Consider the following 23,454-nt stretch of genomic DNA (forward strand, 5'->3'; position numbering starts at 1 on the left):
TCTCTACATTGACAGGGATCTATGATCCTTTGGTTCTTGTTGGGATAAGATTCTGGAACTTTGGAGGGCTGAAGATATAATCTACTTGGACGCCATCACAGATGGAAGAAAGCACTCAGGACGTCAGCCCTGCAGAGCTTTCTGATAAATGAATGTCCAAATGAATAAATGAAAAGCGTTTATTAATCTCTGCTCTTGGTATCTAACAGATCATAGTCCCCAGTCTTAGGGGATCTTCCAGTGTAATGGTCCCCACTCTCAAAGAGCATCTGGGTCTGATAATATATTTACTGTTGTTCAGCCCTGTCCAACTTTTCATAACTCCATGAGTTTTTCTTGGCAACCATTTCCTTCTCCAAACAGAGGTTGGCTTGGCCAAGGTTAAAGAGCTAGGAAGTATCTGAGGATGGATCTGAACTCAGGTCCTCCTGACTCTAAACCCAGAGCTCTATGCAATGAGCCACCTAGAGCAGACATACTATCCCTCCTAAATCCTAATCTGATGGAGAGATAGGATAGACCCACCCACTATTAATGAGTAAATTGGGAGGATACATAGAACAGACTGATGTCCAGAGCGAGAGATTGGTCAGAAGATAGGAAGTGGAAAAATTATTAAGCACCTACTATGTGCCAGAGCTCTGGGCACTGAACCACTTACACAGATGAATAGATATACTATCCCTCCTACATCTTAATCTGATGGGAGAGATACTATTAAGGAGTAAATTAGGGGGATACAGAACAGATTGATGTCCAGAGTGAGAGATTGGTCAGAAGATGGCCAGAGGAATTGGGATGGCAGAGCAGATAAAAGTGGAAAAATTATTAAGCACCTATGTGCCAGAGCTCTGGGCACTGAACCACCTACACAGATGAAGACCTTTCAAGTCTTAATCTGATGGGAGAGATAGGATATACCCACCCACTACTAATGAGGAGAGTAGGAGAACATGTACTGATGCCCTGAGCAAGAGGTTGGTCAGGAGAAAGTGATTAGAGAACCTGGGCTGGCAGAGCAGACAGAAAGAAAGGGGGAAAATTATTATTAAGTACTTACTATGTGCCAGAGCTCTAGGCATTGAGCCACCTATATACATGGATAGACACATTATCCTCCTAAATCCTAATCTGATGGGACTCTCCTCCTGACCAACCTCTTGCTCAGGGCATCAGGCCATACTCTCCTACTTATTAATAGTGGTGGGCAATCCCCTATCTCTCCTGTCAGATTAGGATTTAGGAAGGGTAGTATGTCCGTCCATGTGTGTAGGTGGCTCAGTGCTCTGGCACATAGTAGGTGCTTTCTCCTTCCTTTCTCCCTGCTCTGTGGCCCTCCTGACCAACCTCCCGCTCAGGGCATCGGTCCATACTCTCCTACCCATTAATAGTGGCTGGGAAGGGAAAATGAGATCCAGAGAAGCTTGGGCCTGGTGGCTCCATTGATGGGAGGGGCCTTAGAGGCCTTGTCGAGTCCCCTGGCATATTTTACAGGTGAGGAAACTGAGGTCCAAGTCAGTCTCGGAGAGCAAAGCGAGGCTGAGCTGGGGATGAGTTCCTTCCCTCCAGGCTGTGGGGCCACATAGGTGCTATTTAGCTGGATGCACCTCAGGCGGCGGGGGGGGGGGGGGGGGGGGGGGGGGTCAGGAAGGACAGAGGCCCGGAGAAGGAAGGACCCTTTTTGCCGGCCCCCCTCCCTGTGCTGCTCTTCCTTGGAACAGCGGGAAATTTGGAGAAAAGGCCCGGATGCGTCAGAGGCCCGTGGGGGTGTCAGGGGTGGCTGGCTGGAGGAGCAGAACCGTAACCCACCCTCTCTGCCTGGCTCTGAAACACCCACAGGCAGGAAACTGTGGTAAAGTCAGAAGCTTCCTTGGGGGGGAGGAGGAGCAGAGGAGAGATAACAAGCTGGGAGCTGGGTCTCCTCTAGGGCAGCCAGACCAGGCCGGGTGGGGTGGGCACAGGGCAGAATCTGGCCCCCAAGCCAGAGCCCCCGGGGTAGTGGGAATCCACGCGTTGCTCTCAGGGCTACCGAATGCTTTTCAGACGGAGTCTCCCGACACTGCCCGTCAGTCAGGAGGTAGCTGGGTCTCAGTGAGCGGGGCACGGGGTCTAGAACAAGTTCAAATCCAGCCTCAGACGCTCCCTACCTGGGAAAGTCACTTAACCTTTTTGCCTTAAATCACTAGAGAAGGGAATGACAAACTATTCCAATGTCTTTGCCCCCCCAAGTCCCCAAAACCTATAGATGCTGTTGGTGTGATGTGGTCCAAGGGATCATGTAGAATCTGATAAAGATTCTGAACTGACTGAACAGTAACTGTGGTGTCAGCCCGTCAAGAAGCATTTATTAAGCACCTACTGTGTGCCCAGCCCTAAGCTAAGCATTGGTGAGACAAGGAAGGCCGAATGTAGTGTCGGCCCTGAAGGGATGCGCATCCTCATGGGGGCCCCATCCGACTCTGGGCAGCCCCCGAGTGGTTTCTTAGGCCGCCCAATGCCCTTCACAGGAATGGGCTCAATCACCAAGTTCCCCGACCACTGAGTCTGCCATGAAGAAGACGAGGGCTGGGCAGTCAGTGGGAGGTCAGGTCTGCACCAATCAGAGTGAGCAGCGGAAGGGCATGATGTCATGGCGCCGGAGGTCAACGCGCCGACCCAGTCCCAGGGAAAGGAACTGGCCGGTCGGGCTTGCTTAGGACCCGAGGAGCCTGATGCTGCCCGCAAAGCTGGAATCACTCATAAGCCATGGCTTGCAAGCCGCCCCCACCATCCCCTGCAGTAAACAATGTGCTGCCATAACTACAGAAAGAACAAAAAGCTGCTGGGAACAAAGCTCACTGGGTGGCATGGTACATAGAGCAGTGGGCTTGGAACCAGGAAAGCTCAACTTCCCGAGTTTAGAGCCAGCCTCAGACTCTTTATGCTGCCTGCCTCAGTTTCCTCATCTGTAAAATGAGCTGGAGAAGGGAATGGCAAAATCACTCCAGTGTCTTTGCCAAGAAATCCCCATATGGGGTCATGAAAAAGTCACTTAACCTTGTCTGCCTCAGTTTCCTCATCTGTAAAATGAGCTGGAGAAGGGAATGGCAAAATCACTCCAGTGTCTTTGCCAAGAAATCCCCAAATGGGGTCATGTCTGAACAACAGCAACAAGGGGTCAAAGGGAGCAGGTAGGGCCGCGGAATGACTGGGAACAGCCGAGCCCCCACATATTGGGGTTGGTTGAGTGCGTGTGAAAGCAGCTAAAAGAGAAGTGAGGTCTCTGAAGGTGGTGAGTGAGACCTGTAAGAAATGATTCAGAACGGGCGGGTAGTTTCCAGGCTGCTCATCCCTCTGGGGAGGAAATGGAGGTGGGCAGGAAACAAACAAGCAAATAAAAGTGCCCCCTGCCCTCACTTGCTTCCCTGCTACAGGACAGATTTTCCCAAGGTCAAGGTCAAAGTCACCTCCCCTCCATTGGCGTTTCAGGGGGTCTGAAGGAAAAAAAAAAGAGTTGAAAATGAGTGGCAAGCAGGGAAAGAAATCACTCTTGGGGGAAATCACCTCATCTTCTCCATACCCACCCCCAAGGGAAGCAACCTGCCAAGGGAGAGGAGTGAGGGAAGTGGGTGCTATGGGGACTCAGGGTGAAGACGGGAAGTGCATTCACCCTCCTTCTCTTTGTCCCTTGCCCCTCTCCCTGGTCAGGGCCTCTCTTCCCATCATGCTCCAATTTGAGCAAGTGGAGAGAGTCCCTGATCTGCATGCAGCCCTGGGCCACTCAGTGGCTGGGTGATTGTGGACTCTGGGCAAGCTCCCTCCCCCAGCCCCAGCTTATTCATTTGTATAATAAGGGGAATACATCGGATACCCCCTAAAGGGCCTTCTGACTGGAACCCCTATCATCATGAACCCTCTCCTGCCCAGAAGAGCAGACACGTGGAGGGAGGCCCTTGGCGGACCTGGATGGACGGGGGAATCAGGACAGATGGAGAATGAGAAATCAGAGAGGAGGGGCATTTCAAGTAGGGGCTGGGCCCAGGTCCTTGGTGGCGAGATGGGCCCTCCCCTGGCCTTCGCCGGCTGGGACCGGCCTCCCGCAGCAGGCGGCCTCTCTCAGCAGGGTGTTGCAAACGCCCTCCCTGAAGCGAACCACAGGCCTTGCATTAGAGGTTTCTGCTGGTAACAGGAAACTGGGGCCTGGGGGTGAGGAGGAGCGGCAGTGGGGGGCTGGCGGAGTCAAGATGTAACACTGGAAAGAGCTCTCAGTTGGGCAGGAGATGCATCTTGGCCGTCCCATCATGCCCCGTGGGAAGGGATTTCCCCTCACTGGGTTACTCTTTCTGCACCTGCTAAGGGAGGGCGTCAGGTGTTATTCATTTATTCCTAATCAATATCCCAAGATCAGAGCAGGCTCATTACCTAGTCATTCAACAACCGTTAGGTGGGGGGAGGGGGGGAGATAGCACACTAGCTAGAGGTGCTCAGTCAGCCCAGAAACAAACTTTCTCCAGAGGACTGTACACTCAGTAAGCTCCTGCTGTTTACTCAACGTTAGAGATGCAATAAATGAAAATCTTCACCATCAGATCCTTTAAATCATGTTTAATCTTTTTTTAATTTTTTTTGGCAAGGCAATCATGGTTAAGTGACTTGCCCAGGGTCCACAGCTAGGAAACATTAAGTGTCTGAAGTCACATTTGAACTCAGGTCCTGATTCCAGAACTGGCACTCTACCCACTCACTGTACCACCCAGCTACCCCTTGAAGAGTTTGATAGGATGACTTAACTGGGTGATTTTGGATGTTGGGCAAGCTTCCCTGCCCCCAGGCCTCAGTTTATTCATCTGTATAATAAGGGGAATGGATCAAATGCCCCCTAATGGCTCTTCTAGCCTTTCTGTCTTGCCCAGGAGCAGCTCCAGGGTGCATCAAAGTTCCCAAGAATTTTTTATGACAATTTTATTCTAACTTATTACAAGAATAATATCTATAAAAAGATCAGCATGGTACCTGATATACAGTAGGTGTTTAATAAATGCTTGTTTCGTCCTCTCAAATCCTATCACGGGATCAGAGACCCAGGGACCTTAGAAACTCATTTAGTCTGACTCCCTTTTTTTACAGAGTTTTTGAACTGACCTATCCGAGGTCACATGATTAATATTTCTGTGATTTCCACTCAAACCTGCCCTTAGTCCCTTGCTTAGCCATGCTTAATAATGCTGGCTGAAGGGCCAGCAAGGTTGTGCAGCGAATCGTGCCCTTGTGGTGCCGAGTTCAAATGCAGCCTCAGACACTTCCTAGCTGTCAAAGTTACTCCCAGATGCTTTGCCAAAAAAAGAGCTGAGTGGCTGGCTTTCCACTGAACCACACTGCCTCTTATGGGGCAGGGAGTAGAATTATTATCCTGATTTTGCAGATGAGGAAACAGAGGCAGACAAAGGTAGAATGACTTGCCCGGAGTCACATAGCCAGAAAACATCTGAGGTAGAATTGGAACCATCTTGGAAATCCCAGACAGACAAGGAGACAGACTCCCCTGGGGGGAGTGGAGGAAGCCCGGGAAGGGGGTTAGATAAGATGTCACAAAAAGTCAGCCTTGGAAGAAGAAAAAGATTAACGGGCGGGGGCAGACAAGTCAATGTGCCAAAGCATGGAGGCGGGAAAAGGGCATGTTGTGGTTGGGGAAGAACTCCAAGTTCATTTTCATTAGAAATTGGGGATGTGAATATGAAACGGGACTAGGAGAATTAGTAAGCTGGAGTGAGACATGACCAGGATAAGGAGCTTGAATGTTATGCTGGAGGTAATAGGGAACCATAGAAGTTCCTTGAGCAGGAGAGTAACATCAGAATCTGTGCCCCAGACTGTTTTGGTGGAGATTCAGAGGATGAGTTGGAATCAAGAAAGTCTGGGAAGCCATTGCTCTTGTCTGTGAGAGTGGCGAGGGTGGGGGTCCCATGGGTGGGAGGAAGGGATTTGGGAGATGCTGGGAAGATTTTAGGGCGTCTCCAGCATCCCTTCCAGCTGGAGTTTGAAGTCAAATTTTATTCTCTGGGCCGAGGGGGCTCACCAGGGGGGACTAGAGCTCCTGTTCAGGCTAAGATGGGGCTCGGGCCTTTGGAGGAAAGTTGTCTTGGTGAACAGGAATGAAAGGGATACCAGGTCTGGAGTGCAGATTCCCCCTTTATTAGTCTCTCCAGGCTCAGGAAAACTGGGTCAATGGGCTCCATCATCCTATCTCTTAGAGCGGCAGAACAAGGAGACTCTGGGACTTCCCAGAACCCAGAGACTGCTGGTGCACCATGTCGGGTGACTCCAGGGTGCGGAGTTGCACGACAAGGACTGTTAGTCACCTGGCAGGGAAGGAGGGATGGTCCAGAGAGAGCTGGGACCCTTCTCATCTCTTCATTCGGAGCCAAAGCCAAGGGTTCTTTTCTTCTTCCCGAGGCCGCTGAGGGGACTCCAGAGAGTCCCTAAGGGCTCCTGCCTCAGTCCTGGCCGGGACCAGGCAATGATGCTCCTTAGGAACGTCGGCCCCTTGAAAATATTTTAGAACTGAGCCTTTTACCCTGGGTCCCAACTGGCGGCTGGGGGAGCGGGGAATCGAGCCTGGTTCCTGCCCCTGAGAAGAAATAGGAGTATAGAAGTGGGGGGTCATGTGTGTATGGGGGGAAGTAACAGGGACCGGGGCTGGTCCCCTCGCCCATCATGGGAGAGGAAGCCCCAGCCTGAATTCTGCCTGGGCCCTCGTGTGCGAACCGCTGCCCTTCTCTGGGCCTTCATCTCTTCTCTCTGTAACAATGATGAGAGCTCCGACTTGCCCAGTTCTTCACAGAAGTGATGATCAGACTCTCCGTCAGTGGCCAAGGCTTTGTGGCTGTCGTGCTATTTTTAAGCACCATTTACAGATGAGGAAATGGACCCCAGGAGGGTAAATGTTTATCCAGGATCTTACAGGTAACTGGCCTGATAGAAACCTAGGGCAGCCGGGGAGCCAGCTCGGGACGGAGAGATCTGAGTTTGAATCCAGCCTCAGACACTTACTCGCTGTGTGACTTTGAGCAAGTCACTTAACTCTCTCGGCTTGAGTTTCCCCATTGCAAAATGAGCACCCTCCTGGAGGATGATGTTGTGAGAGTTAAATGGGGTAAAAGCCCTTAGCTCCGTGTCTTGCACACAGTAGGCACTTAATGAATGTTTATTTTCTCTCTACATTGTGGCTAAGTATGGAAAGGATCTGAGTCAGTACAGTGCTGTTGGGCAATTTTTCTTGAAACCTTCCCACAGAGGGCATGGAGGTGTAACACGCTCAGGGCTGGCAGGAACTGCTGATTGCCATTCAAAGGAAGTCCAAGAACTAGGCTAGCGTCACTTCTTCTTTTTTTAAGTATTTATTGTTTTATTTTTTTAATAGCTTTTTATTTACAAGTTATATGCATGGGGAATTTTCCAGCATTGACAGCTGCAAATCCTTTTGTTCCAACTTTTCCCCTTCTTCCCCCCACCCCCTCCCCCAGATGGCAGGTTGACCAATACATGTTAAATATGTTAAAGTATATGTTAAATACAATATATGTATACATGTCCAAAAAGTTATTTTAGCATCACTTCTTAAGAGAGAAAAATGGCAATGAAGTACCCAGAAAACCCACCACCCAGCATTTGGCCACATTCCTTCCTTCCTTTTCCCCTTCCTTCCTTCCTCTCCCTCCCTCCTTTCCTTCCTTCTTTTTTCTTTCCTTCCCCTCTCTTCCCTTCTTCCTTTCCTCCCTTTTGTCCTTCATCTCTCCCTTCCTTCTTCCCTCTTCCCTCCTCCTTTCCTCTCTTCTCTCTCCTCCTTTTCTTTTTTTCTTCCCTCATCCCTCTCTCCCCCCTCCTTATCTTCCTGCCTCCATTCTTCCCTTCTTCCCTCCCTTTCTTCTTTCATCTCTCTCCTTCCCTCCTCCTTTCCCCTTTTTCTTCATACCTCTCCCTTCTTCTCTTTCCTTCCCTCATCCCTCTCCCCTCCTTATCTTCCTGTCTCCATTCCTCCCTTCTTTTCTCCCTTTCTTCCTCTCTTCTTTCTTCTCTCCTTCTTTCTTTTCTTTCCTTCTTCCTTCTTTCTTTTCTCCCTCCCTCTATTTCTCCTTCCTTCCTCTTTTTCTCCATCCCTTCTTTCTTCCTGAGAATGAAGCAGCAGATCTGTCCACAAGAACAGCAGGGCACGAAGGGCAAGGTGACCAGTGGGCAGTGTTTGTGTTCCTGCCAGTACCAAGTGACAGCCACAGGCAAACAATGTGCAGTTGGTTTCTCTCCCGTGGGGAAGCGAAAGGCTGCTAATGGTCAGAGAAGGGGGAGCTCCTGCCGCTGATTGGTGGGCTGCTGGTCCACTGGATGCAAGCAAGGGAGCGACCGGGCGTCTTTCCAGGGCATGTACCTGGGCGTGCTGGAAAGCTTGCCAGGCCCCGGCCGACCTCACCATGTGTACCACCCACTGTAGTGAGTGATTCTGGGGCAGCCAACCGACACTTCCTGAAGGAACCAAGGGCATCTCAGTAGTGAGAGGGCTGTCCTGGGCAGGAAACGAGCTGATATTTTTCTCTCTACTGTGGGTGAAAGGTAGGGACTTCAGAACAGAAAGGTGAGAGAGACAGCCTGACACAGTGGATAGAGGGTCAGCTTTGGAGGCAAGAAAACTTGGATTCAGATCCTACCTCTGATTCGCGGTGCCTGTGTGAATTTGGGCAAGGGACTTAAACTCTGACTATTCCAGGCAACTCGGCTAAAGAACCTTGGAAATCTGAAATTCTAGAGTGTGTGGGAAAGGCACAGGTCTAGATTTCCCCTTCCCCTGAAAATGGGAGGAGTAGAAATCAGCTAACAAGAGTCGATAAATATTTTAAAAGCATTTACCATGTGCAGGTACTGAGCTAAATCCCAGGGATACCCAAAAAAAAAAAAAAAAAAAAGGGAAATTTGGGATGTGAACAATTAGTTACAAAAGCAAAATCTTAATTTAGATGAGGCAGGGAAAACCAACCAGACTGAAGGTAGAGGCCATGTTTGGGAGAACATGTAATAAAGCCGCTTTTTGATTTTCTTTGTCTTTCTAGTGCTTAACATAGAACCTGACATGTAGTAACTGTTGTAAAAATTGCTTATTAACTGAGTTCAGTGCAATGATGGATCCCATGGCTAAGATTCTGTAAGGCAAGTTGGCGTAAGATGTATAGGAGAGGGAAGGAAGGAGTGAGAAAAGGAAGGAAAAAATGGGATTTGAAAAGCAGATTCAGACTCTGTGGTCCCTAGCGTTAAAAATAGGACTATTGTGCTCTTGCTCAGGCAGGGAGTGTGTCTCACGGGCACTGCGAAGGCTGGATTGGCTTAGATCCTTGAAATTCCAATTAAAAGGAGTTTAAATGGAAAAGTTAAATAACGTTTGTTGATTTGAACTGGAAGGGGTAGGAGGAGGGAGAGAGTTACCTTTATGTGGCTGCCGTAGCGAGAACCACAGAGAGGAGCAGGTACAGTGTAGGCCGCAGAAAATAAAAGTATGGAGGATCAACGGCACGTGGAAGGCAGGATCCAAAAATAGAGGCTGTGAGCAAATTCGTGGCCTCGGGTAGCTGGGGGCAAATATAGCAATGGGTAAGGCAAAGGAAATGTCTTAGTGCAAGGGGGCAAGATGGGAGGGATGGGGGTCATGACCTCAATGTGTAAAAAAGGACAGACCTTATTCTGAAGAACAAGACAGGTGAAAAGTTGATGTAGTGATATATATGTGGATCTGAGTTCAAATGTGGCCTCAGACACTTAACACTTCCTGGCTGTGTGACCCTGGGAAAGTCACTTAACCCCAATTGCCCCAGGGGGAAAAAGATTAATAAGATGGAAAACAGAACTTATATTGTAATGGTAGCTTACTACAGACCACCTAATAGAAGAATTCAAGAAACATTAAAAACTTGACACAAAAATACAATAGTGATTGGGGGAAACAGGTTATTCAGGTATCAGCTACAGCTCTCATTCTCCTCTGTCTCTCTCTCCCCCAACTCAGCATAAGCATTTATACCTCAAAAATCACCACAAATGAAGATAGATTTTTTTTTATTTTGTTGATTGTCTAGACTTAAGGAAGTGATGTAAACAATGTTACTAATGTAGATTAAACTTGTGTCATGGATACTTAAAACAAAACAGAACAAAACAAAACGGGAGAGCCGGTTGTATAATATTTGTCAGTGTACTTCTGTATCGGGACCATTTGACACTATCAACTCCCTTCTCTCTCTGGATACTGTCTCCTCCCTGTGATTTCATGGCACCGTTCCCTCCTGGTTGTCCTGCCACTTGTCTGACTGATCCTTCTCAGTCCCTAGTTGACATTCTCATCCACACTTCCTACCTTTACTATGAGACTCTTCTGTCTCCTTACTCCGTAGCTCCCACAATTCACCTGTCATCTCGATGCAGATAATCATCCAGACTAGAGGCCCAGCCCACGTCTGTCTCCTGATCCGCAGTCCCCCATCTCTACCTTCCTGTGTGACTTCCCACCTGGATAGCTACTGAGCACCCCAAATTCACCTGATCCAAAGTGGGACAGATTATCTTCCCGCTCACCTGCCAGACCCCCCCCACCTTTCTTCCTAACTTCTCTGTTTCTAGAGAGGCTGATGCCATCTTATAGTCCCTCAAGTCTGCAACCTGGAATCATTCCTCGGCCCTTCACTCACCCTCTCTCCACCCTGCCCTCCTCACAGCTGCCCAGCTGAGGATTGGGCACAGCCGGGCGGTACAGCGGATAGAGCCCTAGGCCTGGAACCAAGAAGACTCATCTTCCTGAGTTCAAATCTGGCCTTAGCCACATATTAGCTAGGTGACCCTGAGCAAGTCACTTAACCCTGCTTGACTCAGTTTCCTTATTTGTAAAATTAACTGGAGAAGGAGATGGCAGCCATTCCAGTACCTCTGCCAAGAAAAACCCAAATGCGGTTACAAAGAGTCCTACGTGATCAAAAACGGACTGATCAATAACTGAAATGTAATTCCGTGTAATGGATTTTGCCTGTGTAGTTGTGCCCTCTGGCAGAATATAAGTTGCTCTTGAGGAGCTGCTATCAGTGAATTTAAACCTTAAGAGCACTGAGGCTGGAGTCAGGAAGACCTGAGTTCAAATCTGGTCTCAGATCCTTGCCAGTTGCATGACCTTGTTAGTCTTAACCTTCATTAGCTTATCTGTAAAAGGGGATATGATAGTCTCTATCTTCTTAGCTGTTTTGAGGGTCAAATTAGATAATAATTGTAAAGAACTCAGCACAGTGCCTGGCGTATATTCAGCACTATCTAAATGTTACTTATTATATGATTGCTGAGCCATGGACTCTTCAATTTCAGAAAGTCATTTAGAATGAGAGAAATAGTGCCGCAGAATGGAAAATAGCCGAATGTCCTGAAGAAGAAGAAAGAGAGGGAGGAGGAAGAGAGAAAAAGAAAGGGGGAGAGAGAGAGAGATTTATTAGCTCTGGGACTTTAGGCTGTCACTTAATGTCTCTCAGACTCAGTTTTCTCATCCATAAATGGGCATAATAATAACCATAGTGGCCAACGTGTGGTTATTACATGTCTGCAAAACTTGAAGCTTAAAGCATCAGACAGGGTCCTTTTGTGTTCATAAAGCACAACCCTGCACTAAGGCTTTTGGGATAGTCTGTATAAATGCCACTTATGACTATTACAAACCATAGTCCAGGAAACTTGTCTTTGATTCCTGGTAAAACCCAAGAATATGTTGTCAAAGGGATGGTTTTGTGAACATCTAAAAAAAAAAAAAAGGGAAGTGGTAAAAATAGAGTCAGTGTGGCTTCCCTGTGAGCAATTCATGCCAAATTGACCTCATTTCTTTTTCTGACAGTGCCATGACACTGATAGACCAGTCGGCCGTTGTTGATGGTTCACCTAGGTTTCAGCAAAACAATTCGTGAAGTCCCTCATTGTTGCCTTGTAGGCAAGATTGGGAAGGTGTGAGCTGAAAGCAGCTGGGTGGGACCTAGTACTCTGGGTCTAGAGCCAAGAAAACCTAAGCTCAAATCCCACCTCTGACACTATGTGACCTTAGCCAAGTCATTTAATCTTGCCTCAGTTTCCTTATCTGTAAAATGTGGATAATAACTACCCTGAAGATGTCATGAGGATCAAATCAGATGATAATATTTTTAAAGTTCTTAGCACAGTGCCTGGCACATTTTGTTGATGTTCGATGTCAAGTCATTTCACTTCTGTCCAACTCTTCACGGCCCCATTTGGAGTTTTCTTGGCAGAGACTCTAGTGTTTTGCCATTTCCTTCTTTTCCACCTCATTTTACATATGAGGAAACTGAGGCAAACACGGTAAGTAACTTGCCCAGGGCCCCACAGCTGGTAAGTGTCTGAGGCAGAATTCGAACTCATGAAGATCCTAAGTGATAGGATAGTTGTTTGTGCTGATCTAATTAATGCAGTCATTGTGAACTTAATGTGTCTGATGGAGTGGCCCAGAGTTCTGTCCTTGACCAAGTCCTATTTAACTTTTTTATCAGTTATTTGAATAAAGGCATAAACAAATCATACTTATCAAATTTTCAGGTGACATAAGATTGATAGCAATAGCTAACATTGCTTAGTCATTTTCAGTCATATTTGACTTGGTGACTCCATTTGGGATTATCTTGGCAAAAATATTGGCGTGGTTTGTCATTTCCTTCTCCAGCTCATTTTACAGATGAGGAAACTGAGGCAAACGGGGTGAAGTGACTTGCTTAGGGTCACTCAGCTAGGAAGTATCTGACACTGGATTTGAACTCAATTTTTCCTGATTTTGCTAGGCCGGGCACTCTATCCATTGAACCACCTTGCTACCTGATAGCTAAAACACTGGATGACCAAGTCAGGCTTCAAAAGGATCTTCAGACTAGAATGAATTTTGGGCCAAATTTAATTAAATGAAATTCAATTGGGATAAATGTCAAGTACTATATTTAGGTTCAAGAAATCATCTGCCCAGGTATCCTTTGGGATGTGGTGGCCAGAAAGCAATTCCCACAAGAAAGGCAGTTTCAGCTAGATTACAAGTTCAATATGTGTTAAAAGTCTATCCAGCCATCAAAGATAACCAATGTGAACTACTCAGCATGGATTCCCCCTTCATTTCTCCCAGTGTATCCTTCAAATGACCTAATCCTCCTCAGTTTATCCTCCTTTGCACCAGGCTCAAAGGAGGAAATGGACATTTTTCTTGCCAACTCTAAACCCTATGTTCTTCCTCCATTTCCATCTTCCTTCTCTCCCCCAGCAGACTAATGTAGGCAGACGGCACTAAGTCTGAAGTCAGGAAGACCTGAGTTCAAATATGATCTCAGATGGTTCCTAGCTGTGTGACCCTGAGCAAGTCACTTAAACCCTATCTGCCTCATTTCCTCACCTGGCAAAGGGGAGTAATAATAGCACTTCCTTTTTAGTGTTGTTTTTAGAATCAAACGAGTCTATTTTTTTTTCTTTAATTTTTCCAAATCCATGTAGAGAGAGTTTTTATAAAATTTTATGTACCAAATTTTCCTCCTTACCTCTCTTTCCCCCCAGACAGCGAGCAATCTGACCCAAGTTATACATGTACAATGCTTTTAAACATATTTTCCATCTTAGGCATGTTATGCAAGAAAAATCACACCAAAAGGGAGCAAAGAAATAAACAACAACAACAAAAAAGTGAAAATATTATACTTTAATTAATATTCAGGCTCCATAATTCTCTCTCTGGATGCGGATGGCATTTTCCATCCCAAGTCTATTGGTATTCTTTTGGATCACCTAAGAAGGGTCAAGTCTGTCACAGTTGATCATCATAGAATCTTGCTCTTATTGTATACAATGATCTCCTGGTCCTGCTCATTCAAATTAACATCAGTTCATGTAAGTTTCTCCAGGCCTTTCTGAAATCATCCTGCTGGTCATTTCTTACAGAACAATAATATTCCATAACATTCATATACCACAATTTATTTAGCCGTTCTCTAGCTGATGGGCGTCCACTCAGTTTCCAATTCCTTGTCACCCCAAAAAGAGCTGCTACGAATATTTTAGTACATGAGGGTCCTTTTCCCTCTCATGATCTCTGAAGTGATATTTTTAAAGCACTTAGCACAGTGTCCAGCACACAAGTCTTAAGAAATACTTATTTTCTTACACCCCTCCTTCTACAAGGAGGAATAAAGTCTCCCTCCCCTTTCTGCAAGAAGCTTTTCCTGGCCATTAATCTTAGTATCTTCCCTGTGAGATTACTTCCAATTTATCTTATATAGATCTGGTCTGTACGTTATTGCTTCCACATTGTTTCCCACTTTAGACTGTGAGCTCCTGATGAGCAGAGATTTAAATGTCAGTAGGCTGACATTTTTATAAACTCTCTGTGCCTCGGTTTCCTTAACACTCAAAAGGAATATAATATTATAATAGTAATAATAATAATAATATTAAATAAATATAAAAGTATGAATAAATAAAAATATTATAAATTAATATAATAATAGCACCCCTTTTTTGCCGAGTTGTTTTGAAGATCAAATGAGACAATATTTTTAAAGCATTTAGCACCGTGCTTGTCACACAGTAAGTGCTTAATAAATGCTTGCTTGCTTGATCTGATTTGACTTCAATCTTGCCATGTCCACGGGCTCCTTCCTCAATGTGTACAAAATGCCCGAGTCTCGCTTGTATTAAAAACCTTCACTTGACAAGTTTGCTCAAACCGTTCTTCCATATAGCTCCTCTCTTTTACAGCCGTCTACACTCCTTGATTCTGCTTTTTCAGCCCCCATTCATTTTTCCACATTTTGCAGTGTGGCTTCAGTCCCTGACTAACCTGAAGTTAACTGTCCAAGATCACCCCATCATCACTGCTTCTCCATCCCTATCCTTCTCAGCCACGCTACAGCATCCAGCCCTATTGCTCTCTGCCTCTTTCTGGATGCTTTCTTCTAGTTCTCCTCACTTCTCAAGCTCAGCAGGCTCAGCATCCCTGTCCCTTCCCTATAGGTATTCTCCACTGCTCTTCTACCTGGCCATGCTCTCTCTCCCATAAGCTCCCTTAGGTGCAGCTGTCAGCTCTAGTTGCAAATCTACATGTCTTTTCTTTTCTTTTTTTTTTTTTTTTTTTTTTTTAAGACACTTGGGGTTAAGTGGCTTGCCCAGGATCACACAGCTAGTAAGTGTCCATTGTCGTATTTGAACTCGGATCCTCCTGATTCCAGAACCAGCTCTATTCATTCTCTAGCTATTCTTCCTTTTTTCTTTCTTTCTTTCTTTCTTTCTCTCACTCTCTCTTTTTCTTTCTTTCTCACTCTTTCACTCTCACGCTTTCTCTCTCTCTCTTTCTTGTATTCTTTCTTTCTTTTTCCTTTTCCATCTTGCTTCCTAGATCTACATATCTTGTCCCCATCTCTCTCCCAAGTTCTAGTCTCTTATCTCCAACTGTCTGTCAGATACTTGGCTGTCCCACAGCTTTCTCAATTGCAACATATTGTAAATGATCATGAAGCATTTATTAGATACCTACTGTGTCCCAGGCACTGAGAATTCACAGACAAAAGTGAACCTCCAGGGTGAAAATTCTAAGAAGCAAGGTGAAGAGAGAGTGCATTCTAAGTATGAGGGAGACCGGGTGCAAAGAAGCAGGGACCATAGACTAAGTGTAATGGATGAGGAGGAGCAAGAAAGCATTTGGAATAATGGCTAGGTGGGTTGGGAAGGGCTTTAAAATACAAACAAGTTTTTAATTTGATTTTAAAGGTAATAGGGAGCCATCAAAGCTTATTGAGGAGAGGAGTGACGGGATTAGATTTGAGCTTTAGATATGTGGATAATGGACTATCATTATCTAATCCCTTAAATCAGTTCCTTTTCTGAAGTTCTCCATTTCCATGGAAGGCATCACCATTCTTTCTGTGACCAGATTTATAGACTAAAAGTTATCCATGAGTCTTCACTCTCCCTAATCCTTCAGTCTAATTAACCAGTCAGTCAATAAATATTTATTAAGTACCTACTGTGTGCTAAGCTCTGTCCTGCTAAGAGCTGCAGATACAAATTAAAAACTAAGGCAGTCCCTGCCCTCAAAGATCTATCAGATTAGACACACCCTTTGACCCAGCAGTGTCTCTACCAGTCTGTATCCAAAAGAGATAATAAAAAAGGGAAAAGGACCCTCATGTGCAAAAGTGTTTGTTATTGAGTTATTTTTTTAGTCATGTTCAAGTCCTCCTAACCCTCTTTTTGAGGCTTTCTTGGCAAATATACTGGAGTGGTTTGCCATTTCCTTTTCCAGTTTATTTTACAAATGAGGAAACCGAGGCAGAGTTAAGTGACTTACCCAGAGTCACACCGCTAGGAAATCCCTGAGGCTGAATTTGAACTCAGCTCTTCCTGACTCTAGCCGGCTCTCTATACCTGTACCACATAGCTGCCCTCTATTAATAGAGGAAGACAAGACACAAGAGGAAGCTGAAATGTGTGTGGGGGGGAGTTCTGTATCCATAATTTCTCTCAACTTTGCCCTCTTTTCTTTATTAGCCCAACCACCATCATCTCTCTCCTAGTCTATTGCCAAAGTCCTCTCTAGTTGTTCTTTCTGTCTCCAGGCTTTTCCTTTTCCAGTCTTTCAACATCATTGCTGACCAATTGATATTCCTCAAGTCTGCTGTCACGTCCCTCCTCAGGAACCTCTGTGGCTCTCTAGTGCCTCCGGCATGGGGGGCAAACTCCCTGTCTGGCATTGAAAGTCTTCGGGGATCCGCCTCCAGCCCATCCTTTCACACTTCCTGCCAGTTACTTCTCTTACTTATCCTGTGATCACATCAGCCCACTGGCTGTTGCTTAGATGTGACATCTCCCACCTCCGTTCCATTGCCCAGGGGGTGATCCGGGTCTGGATGTTCTCTTTGCTCACTTTCAAGTGTTGTTACCTGTTCTAAGCTGCCTTCTCTGATTCCTCCCAGGGATTGACCCACCTCTCCCTCCTCTGCTCGAATAATTATGTCTTGTATGTATTAAGCTGGGTATGTATCATATTCCTCAAACATAATGTAACTCCTTGAGGGCAGGGTCTGGCTCATTTCGTTCTTTCTTTTTCTTTTCTTTTCTTTTTTTTCTTTTTTGTTGAGGCATTTGGGGTTAAGTGACTTGCCCAGGGTCACACAGTCAGGAAGTGTTAAGTGTCTGAGACCAGATTTGAACTCAGGTCCTCCTGACTTCAGAGCTGATGCTTTATCCACTGCGCCACCTCGCTGCCCCTCATTTTTTTTTTTTTTTAGTTTGACCTGAAATCCTTTACCCTGCGCTCTTTCAGTGAGGAAATTGTCTCCATCAAAGCAGAGAGTGACAGCTCTGAAAATTCTAGTTTTAGACACTTGATCACATGTACGTCAGGGCTGTAGATTTAAAACTGCAGAAATCTCAGAGGTCAGAGAGTCCATTCCCTCCCTCCGTTTTACAGATGAGAAAACTGAGGCTCAGAGAGGGGAAGTGACCTGATCAAAGGCACACTGAGAGTGAAGTGGCAGAGCCAGGGATGAAGACGGCCCTTTCTCCTCCTAAGACCAGCATTCCCTTCATGACATTGCCTCCTATAGGTGCCCACCAAAGCCCCAACCAGCCAGTCACTATATAGCTAGCACATGGTGTTTAAGAAGTACTTGGTGGATAAATGGAAGGAAGGAAGAGAAAGAAATGGGAAAGAGAAAAGGGAAAGGAAGAAGAGAAAGAAAGGGAAAAGGAAGAAGAGGAAAAAACAGAGAAGAAGAAGAAAGACAGAGAAAGGGAAAGAGAAAGAATAAGAACAGGGAGAAAAAATTTAATGAGAAGGAAAAAAGGGAGGGAGGAAGGAAGGAAGGAAGAAAAATGGATTAAGAGGGACAGAGTATCCACAATGAGGGAAATGATAGGTCCATGGTCCTCCCCACCCCACATCACTGGGTGCTTCAGTTCAGGAAGGAGATTGTGGAAATAGAACAAGTCCAGCAGTAATCAAGTTGTTTAGAGAACTATGTCGTAAGGTATACATCCCTTAACAACCAAGCTCCTATCTCCCTCTCCGGCTTTAGTAAATATGACTCCCCCTCCCCACTTTAGCCATATTGCCATTTGTCACATGGGACGTTCCATTTCCCATCTTCGGGTCTTTACCTAGCCTGTTCCCCCTGCCTGATGTGCCCTCCCTCCTATTATCCTTTATTTCTTTCAAGCTCCCAAATGCCTTTCCCGCCTTTCTTTCTTCCCTCCCTCCATCCTGTGCCCCTCCTGCTGCCAACTCACCTTGTAAAGTAACAATCTTGTATACACAGATATATACAATGTATTAACTAGGTATATTGTAGGTCCAAATTACCCGTCTTCTTTACACCGAGGAAGTTCTTTATTTCTCTTTAACTGATTCCATATTTGACTCTATGGGAACTGTTGCAAACTTTCTCTTCCCCCTCCCATACCTCTTCTCCATTCTTAAGCTGAAGATTTTGGAAAAATAGAGGATTCGAGTGGGAGAGCGGCTTGGAACCAAGACTTGAGTTCAAATTACGCTTCGGGCACTTTGTAGCTACGTGATCCCATTACCCTTCACTTCTGCCTCAGTTTCTTCAACTGTAAAAAGCATATGATAGCGTCCTGCTTTGGAGACATGTTGTGGGGACCGAAGGAGACACAATGGAAAAGCACAATTCTGCTATTTTCGTCCTCTTTTTCCAGTCTGTATGTCAAAGTCTTTGACACTGAATCTTCCTCTCTACTCCTTTCCTCTAGTCGTTGACAAAAGGATGACCTTTCTGGCTGAGACCCGTCCTCTCTGCATGTGACCTCGATGCCATCCCCTCCCATCTTCTCCAGCAGATTATAACCTTAATCGTGCTCTCACTCTTAGAGTCTTCGGCCTCTCAGTCAATGAACATTTATTAAGCACCTATTCAGTACCAGGCACTGTGCTGAGCACTGGGGATACAAAAGGAAGCAAAAGTCTGTCCCTGCCCTCAAGGAGCTTACACTCTACTGGAGAAGACACCGTGCAGCAAATATGTGCAAAAAGCAAGCTACATACACATTAAATAGGGAATCAATCCATGAACATTTATTAAGCACCTATTATGTACCATTAAATAGGGAATCAATCCATGAACATTTATTAAGCACCTATTATGTACCATTAAATAGGGAATCAATCCATGAACATTTATTAAGCACCTATTATGTACCAGTAAGCGTGCTGAGCACTGGGGATACAAAAAGAGGTAAAAGACAGTCTCTGCCCTCAAGGAGCTTGCTCTCTTCTGGTTTTAGTTACCACAACAGAGGCTAGAATTTATATTGCAGGTTTAAGGTTTGCAAAGTGCTTTCCAGAAATTATCTTGTGTGATCCTATCAACAACCCTTTGAGCTAAGTACTAGTATTATCTCCATTTTGCAGATGAGAAAACTGAGGCAGATAAGGGTGAATTGATTTGCCTGTGGCCTACAGCTTATAAGTGTCTGAGGTGGGGTTTGAACTTCCTGTCTTCCTGATTCCAAGTCTCACTCTATCCCTGTATCAGCCAGCTGCTTTCTGCCTGGCCCAGCTTTCTCTGGCTCCTTTGTCCCCAATTGTTCTGTCCTCATCCTCCCTTCCTCCTTCCTTCCTCTCCCCCACTCTCCCCCCTTTTTTCTTCTCCTCTCCTCTTTAACTTTCTCTTCTCTTTTTCTTTCTCTCTCTCCCCCTCATTTTCTCTCCCCATCGCTTTCTATTCCTTCCTCCCTCCCTCCTTCCCTCCCGTGTTTCTGTTTCTATCCCTATCTCCCTCCTCATCACTTCCTGAAGTAGTTTACCTTAGAGTTCCGCTCTTTGTGACCTCCCATGGCTCCCTGTTGCTTCTGTGATAAAACAGTTTGTTTTGAAGCCCTTCCCCAATGGGCCCCAAAGCTCTCTCTGGCCCTGCTGGCCACCACTCTTCCTCCGGTACCTAGTGATCTGGTCAAACTGGTCTTTGCTCAGGACGCCCTCCCTTCCTCCCTCTGCTTCTCAGGATGTACCTCGGACTTCACTAGTGAAGCCTTTGCCTCCCCCACCAACTTCTGGTAACCTCAGTCTCTTCGGCCCGCCTACTGCATGTGTTCTGTACAGGCCGTGTATAATACATACCAAATGCTAGATTGTTGTTGCTGTTATTCTCTATTATTATTATTATAATTGGGGCCCAGTGGCCAGAGGAGAGGGGTAAAAGTTGCAAAGAAGCACATCCAGGCTAAGGAAAACCTTCCCGATCCCCTGAGCCACCCAAGGCTGACTGGGTGACTGGGTTGCCTCAGGAGGGCATGGTGTCCCATCACTGCAGGTCTTCAAGTAGAAACTGAATAACTACTTAAGCAAAATTTTATTGGGTATGTTATAAAGGGCAGTTAAGTGCCACGAGTTCAAATCCAGACACTTACTAGCTGTGTGACCCAGGCTGCCTCAGTTTCCTCATCTGTCAAATGAGCCGGAGAAGGACACGGCAAACCACTCGGTATCTCTGCCAAGAAAACCCAAATGGGGACGCGAAGAGTCAGACGGGACTGAAGTGGCTGAACTGCAGTTCTCAGTCGGGTGCGGGGGTTCTGGATGGCGTGTGACCGCTCTTTCTCCCTCACTTGCAGGTCAGGAAGACTACGACCGCCTTCGGCCGCTGTCCTACCAGAACACTCACCTTGTCCTCATCTGCTACGATGTCATGAATCCCACCAGCTATGACAATGTGCTCATTAAGGTGAGGACCCGAGAGCTTTCCGGAGAGCTCTGAGCCTGGTCCCCCCTCCTGACCTCTGTGGGTCACTGGCTGCGACTTGGGGGAGAAGGTCAGCACCATGGAAAGTTCCTGCTGGAAACAAGGGGGCAGGGGGAGTCTGGGAGACTGAAACAGGGCTGAAACCTTGGCCCAGGTGTGGCAGTTCTGCCCGCAGCCCCCTCCTAGGGCCAGGCTGGGCCCGGCATGTGACCACCCTCTGGTTGCTCAGAGATCACAGGAATCACAGCTTCCTTCCCTCAAACAGCACTGTCAGGCTTGCAGCAACCCGAAGAGGGGAGTAGGGCCAGGATGGGGATCCTCATATTTCAGATGAGGCAGCTGGGGCTCTGAGAGATTAACAAGTTGGGGGCAACCCGGTGGCGCAGTGGGTAGAGCACCAGCCCTGAAGTCAGGAGGACCCGAGTTCTAATCTGGCCTCAGACACTTAACATTTCCTGGCTGTGTGACCTTGGGCAAGTCAGTTAACCCCAATTGTCTTGGCAAAAAAAAAATTAAAAATTAAATTAAAAAAGAGAGAGATTAACAAATTGGCCAAGAGACCGAGTGGTTCCAGGAGCCGGACGCCTGGCACAAGTTCCTTCATTTTTCCCTGGCTTTTTGTCCATCCACCTACTTCACAGGGTCAGTGTGAGAGTAAAATAAAGCACATACAATGCTCTGCAAACCTTATAGCAATAAATGTCTAGAGAGTAGACGTAGAACCTCAGGATTTCAAGCCCTTCCTCCAATACTAGCTGTGTAATCCTGGGCAAGTCACTCACCTCTATCAGTTTCCTCATCTGTAAAATGGGGATCATAATAGCGCCCGCCTCAGTGGCAAAGGAGCTGTCCATGTGAATTGGTAAGAAGGAGTCTCCTTATGAGGGAAGAGAACAATTTGTGTTTCAATTTCACAAACCAAGGAGATTACAGGTCTGCTCCTTTTATCATTTATTATCATTAGTCATTAATTATAATAATTAACCTTTATTACTCAGTATTATTAGGCCCTTAGAGATTATCTTACAGATGAGTAAATGGAGGCCTAGAGAGAAGGGGCCCAATTAAGGCCTGTTAAGTAGGGAACAGAGAAGGGATGTGAGTTGGGTGGGCATTGTGGGAAGGGGATTGGCTCCGGGACAAAGGACCCGGGTCCAAATTCTTCCTGCGCCTGCGGTTCTGGGACGGCTCCCACCCTCCTGGGCCTCAGTTTCCCATCTGTGACACGGGGAAGCGGACTAGACAGTCCCTAAGGACGCGGGGGGCTCTTACTTAACCCCTGTTGCGGCCCGGGTCCCCAAGTCCCTCCGGCTCGGGTTGTAGGGTCCCGCTGTTGGGGGCACTCGCCCTTCCCCGCACCGGAACTGACGCTCTTTGGGCCGGGCGCTCGGCTCCTGACAGTGGTACCCTGAGGTCACCCACTTCTGCCACGGGACGCCCATGGTCCTCATCGGCTGCAAGACTGACCTGCGCAAGGACAAGGAGCAGCTGCGCAAGCTGCGGGCCGCCGACCTGGAGCCCATCACCTACGCCCAGGTCAGTGCCCCGGGGTCCCTTCCCAGCCCTGGTGCTCGGGGACTTTGCCCTTGCGTGGGGGGGGGGGGGATCCTCTGAAGGGTCGGCAGGGGCTGCCTCGGGAGGGGGCGGGGGCGGGGCCCCCCCCCCCATCAGTCACGGGCAGAAGCCGCGCTCCTTTATGGGACCTGCACCTGCCCCACCACAAACAGCTCTTTATTTTCCATCAACACGAGCCCGGTGCGGGCAGTGCCCGGGGGAGGGAGCCCATTCTGGGCTGTCTCCATCTCCCGTCGGGCCTCCCCCGGCTCGGGGCGGAACTGGGAGAAGCGTGGGGGGGCCGGGGGCTTCTGGTGCCTGACGCGGCCCGCGCCCCCCAGGGCGAGAGCGCCTGCCAGCAGATGAAGGCCGCCCTGTACCTGGAGTGCTCGGCCAAGTTCCGGGAGAATGTGGAGGACGTGTTCCGGGAGGCCACCAAGGTGGCGCTGAGCGCGCTCAAGAAGGCCCAGCGCAAGAAGAAGCGGCGGCTCTGCGCGCTGCTCTGAGGGACCCCGGGCCTGCACAGCCGCCGGGCTGGCCCGCGTCCGTCCCTCCAGTCTCCCGCGGAGCTCGGGGCTGGGGGGGGCGGGGGGGGACCCCCAGGGCAGCGCCTCCTGCGCTTCCGAAGTGATCCGGACCAGTCTCGGTTTTGGCCTCGTGAAAAGGGGGTCCCAGGCTCGGCGCTGGGGCCCAAAGATGGCGGCAGGAAGAAGCGGCTGCTTGCGCCACCTGGTCACATCCCACCGGCTCCCGGGCCGCGTGCCCTGGATGAGGCCGCACCTAGGCAGGGAAAAGGCCCGGGGGAAGGCCTCGGACTGGGGGCCAAGCTGGCCGCCCGCGGCGGGCAGCAAGGACGCTGCCCTGGGGGAAGGGTCGGCCGAGGCCTTGGTCCTCCCCAGGACGGGCTGTCTAATCTGTGGACCGTTATCGTGCTCCGCGGCTCCCCTGCTGACACGGGGAGGACCCCTGCTGTCGGGGAGCCCGCCTGAGGGGGACCACGAGTGCCCAAGTCCCTTTCCCACACCGTCTTGGCCACATTTCATTCTGACATTAAAAAAAGTACAAAAAACTACAAAAGATCCAACACTCGGCCCGTTACTTGGTTGGAAAACAAGGAGCA

General features: G+C 47.7%; 1 protein-coding gene across 1 annotated transcript; it reads left to right on the plus strand.

Moving 5' to 3' along the window:
- The first annotated feature begins 2,629 nt into the window (after window positions 1-2,629).
- RHOF (ras homolog family member F, filopodia associated) lies at window positions 2,630-23,413 on the plus strand. Its single transcript, XM_031948523.1, has 4 exons — window positions 2,630-2,752; window positions 20,496-20,762; window positions 22,182-22,316; window positions 22,676-23,413. The coding sequence occupies exons 1-4, from the start codon at window positions 2,630-2,632 to the stop codon at window positions 22,838-22,840; spliced, it is 690 nt and encodes a 229-aa protein (XP_031804383.1). The 3' UTR covers window positions 22,841-23,413.
- The last annotated feature ends 41 nt before the right edge of the window (window positions 23,414-23,454 follow it).

Source organism: Sarcophilus harrisii, chromosome 1 (genome assembly GCF_902635505.1).
Source record: "Sarcophilus harrisii chromosome 1, mSarHar1.11, whole genome shotgun sequence".
NCBI classification, from domain to species: domain Eukaryota; kingdom Metazoa; phylum Chordata; class Mammalia; order Dasyuromorphia; family Dasyuridae; genus Sarcophilus; species Sarcophilus harrisii.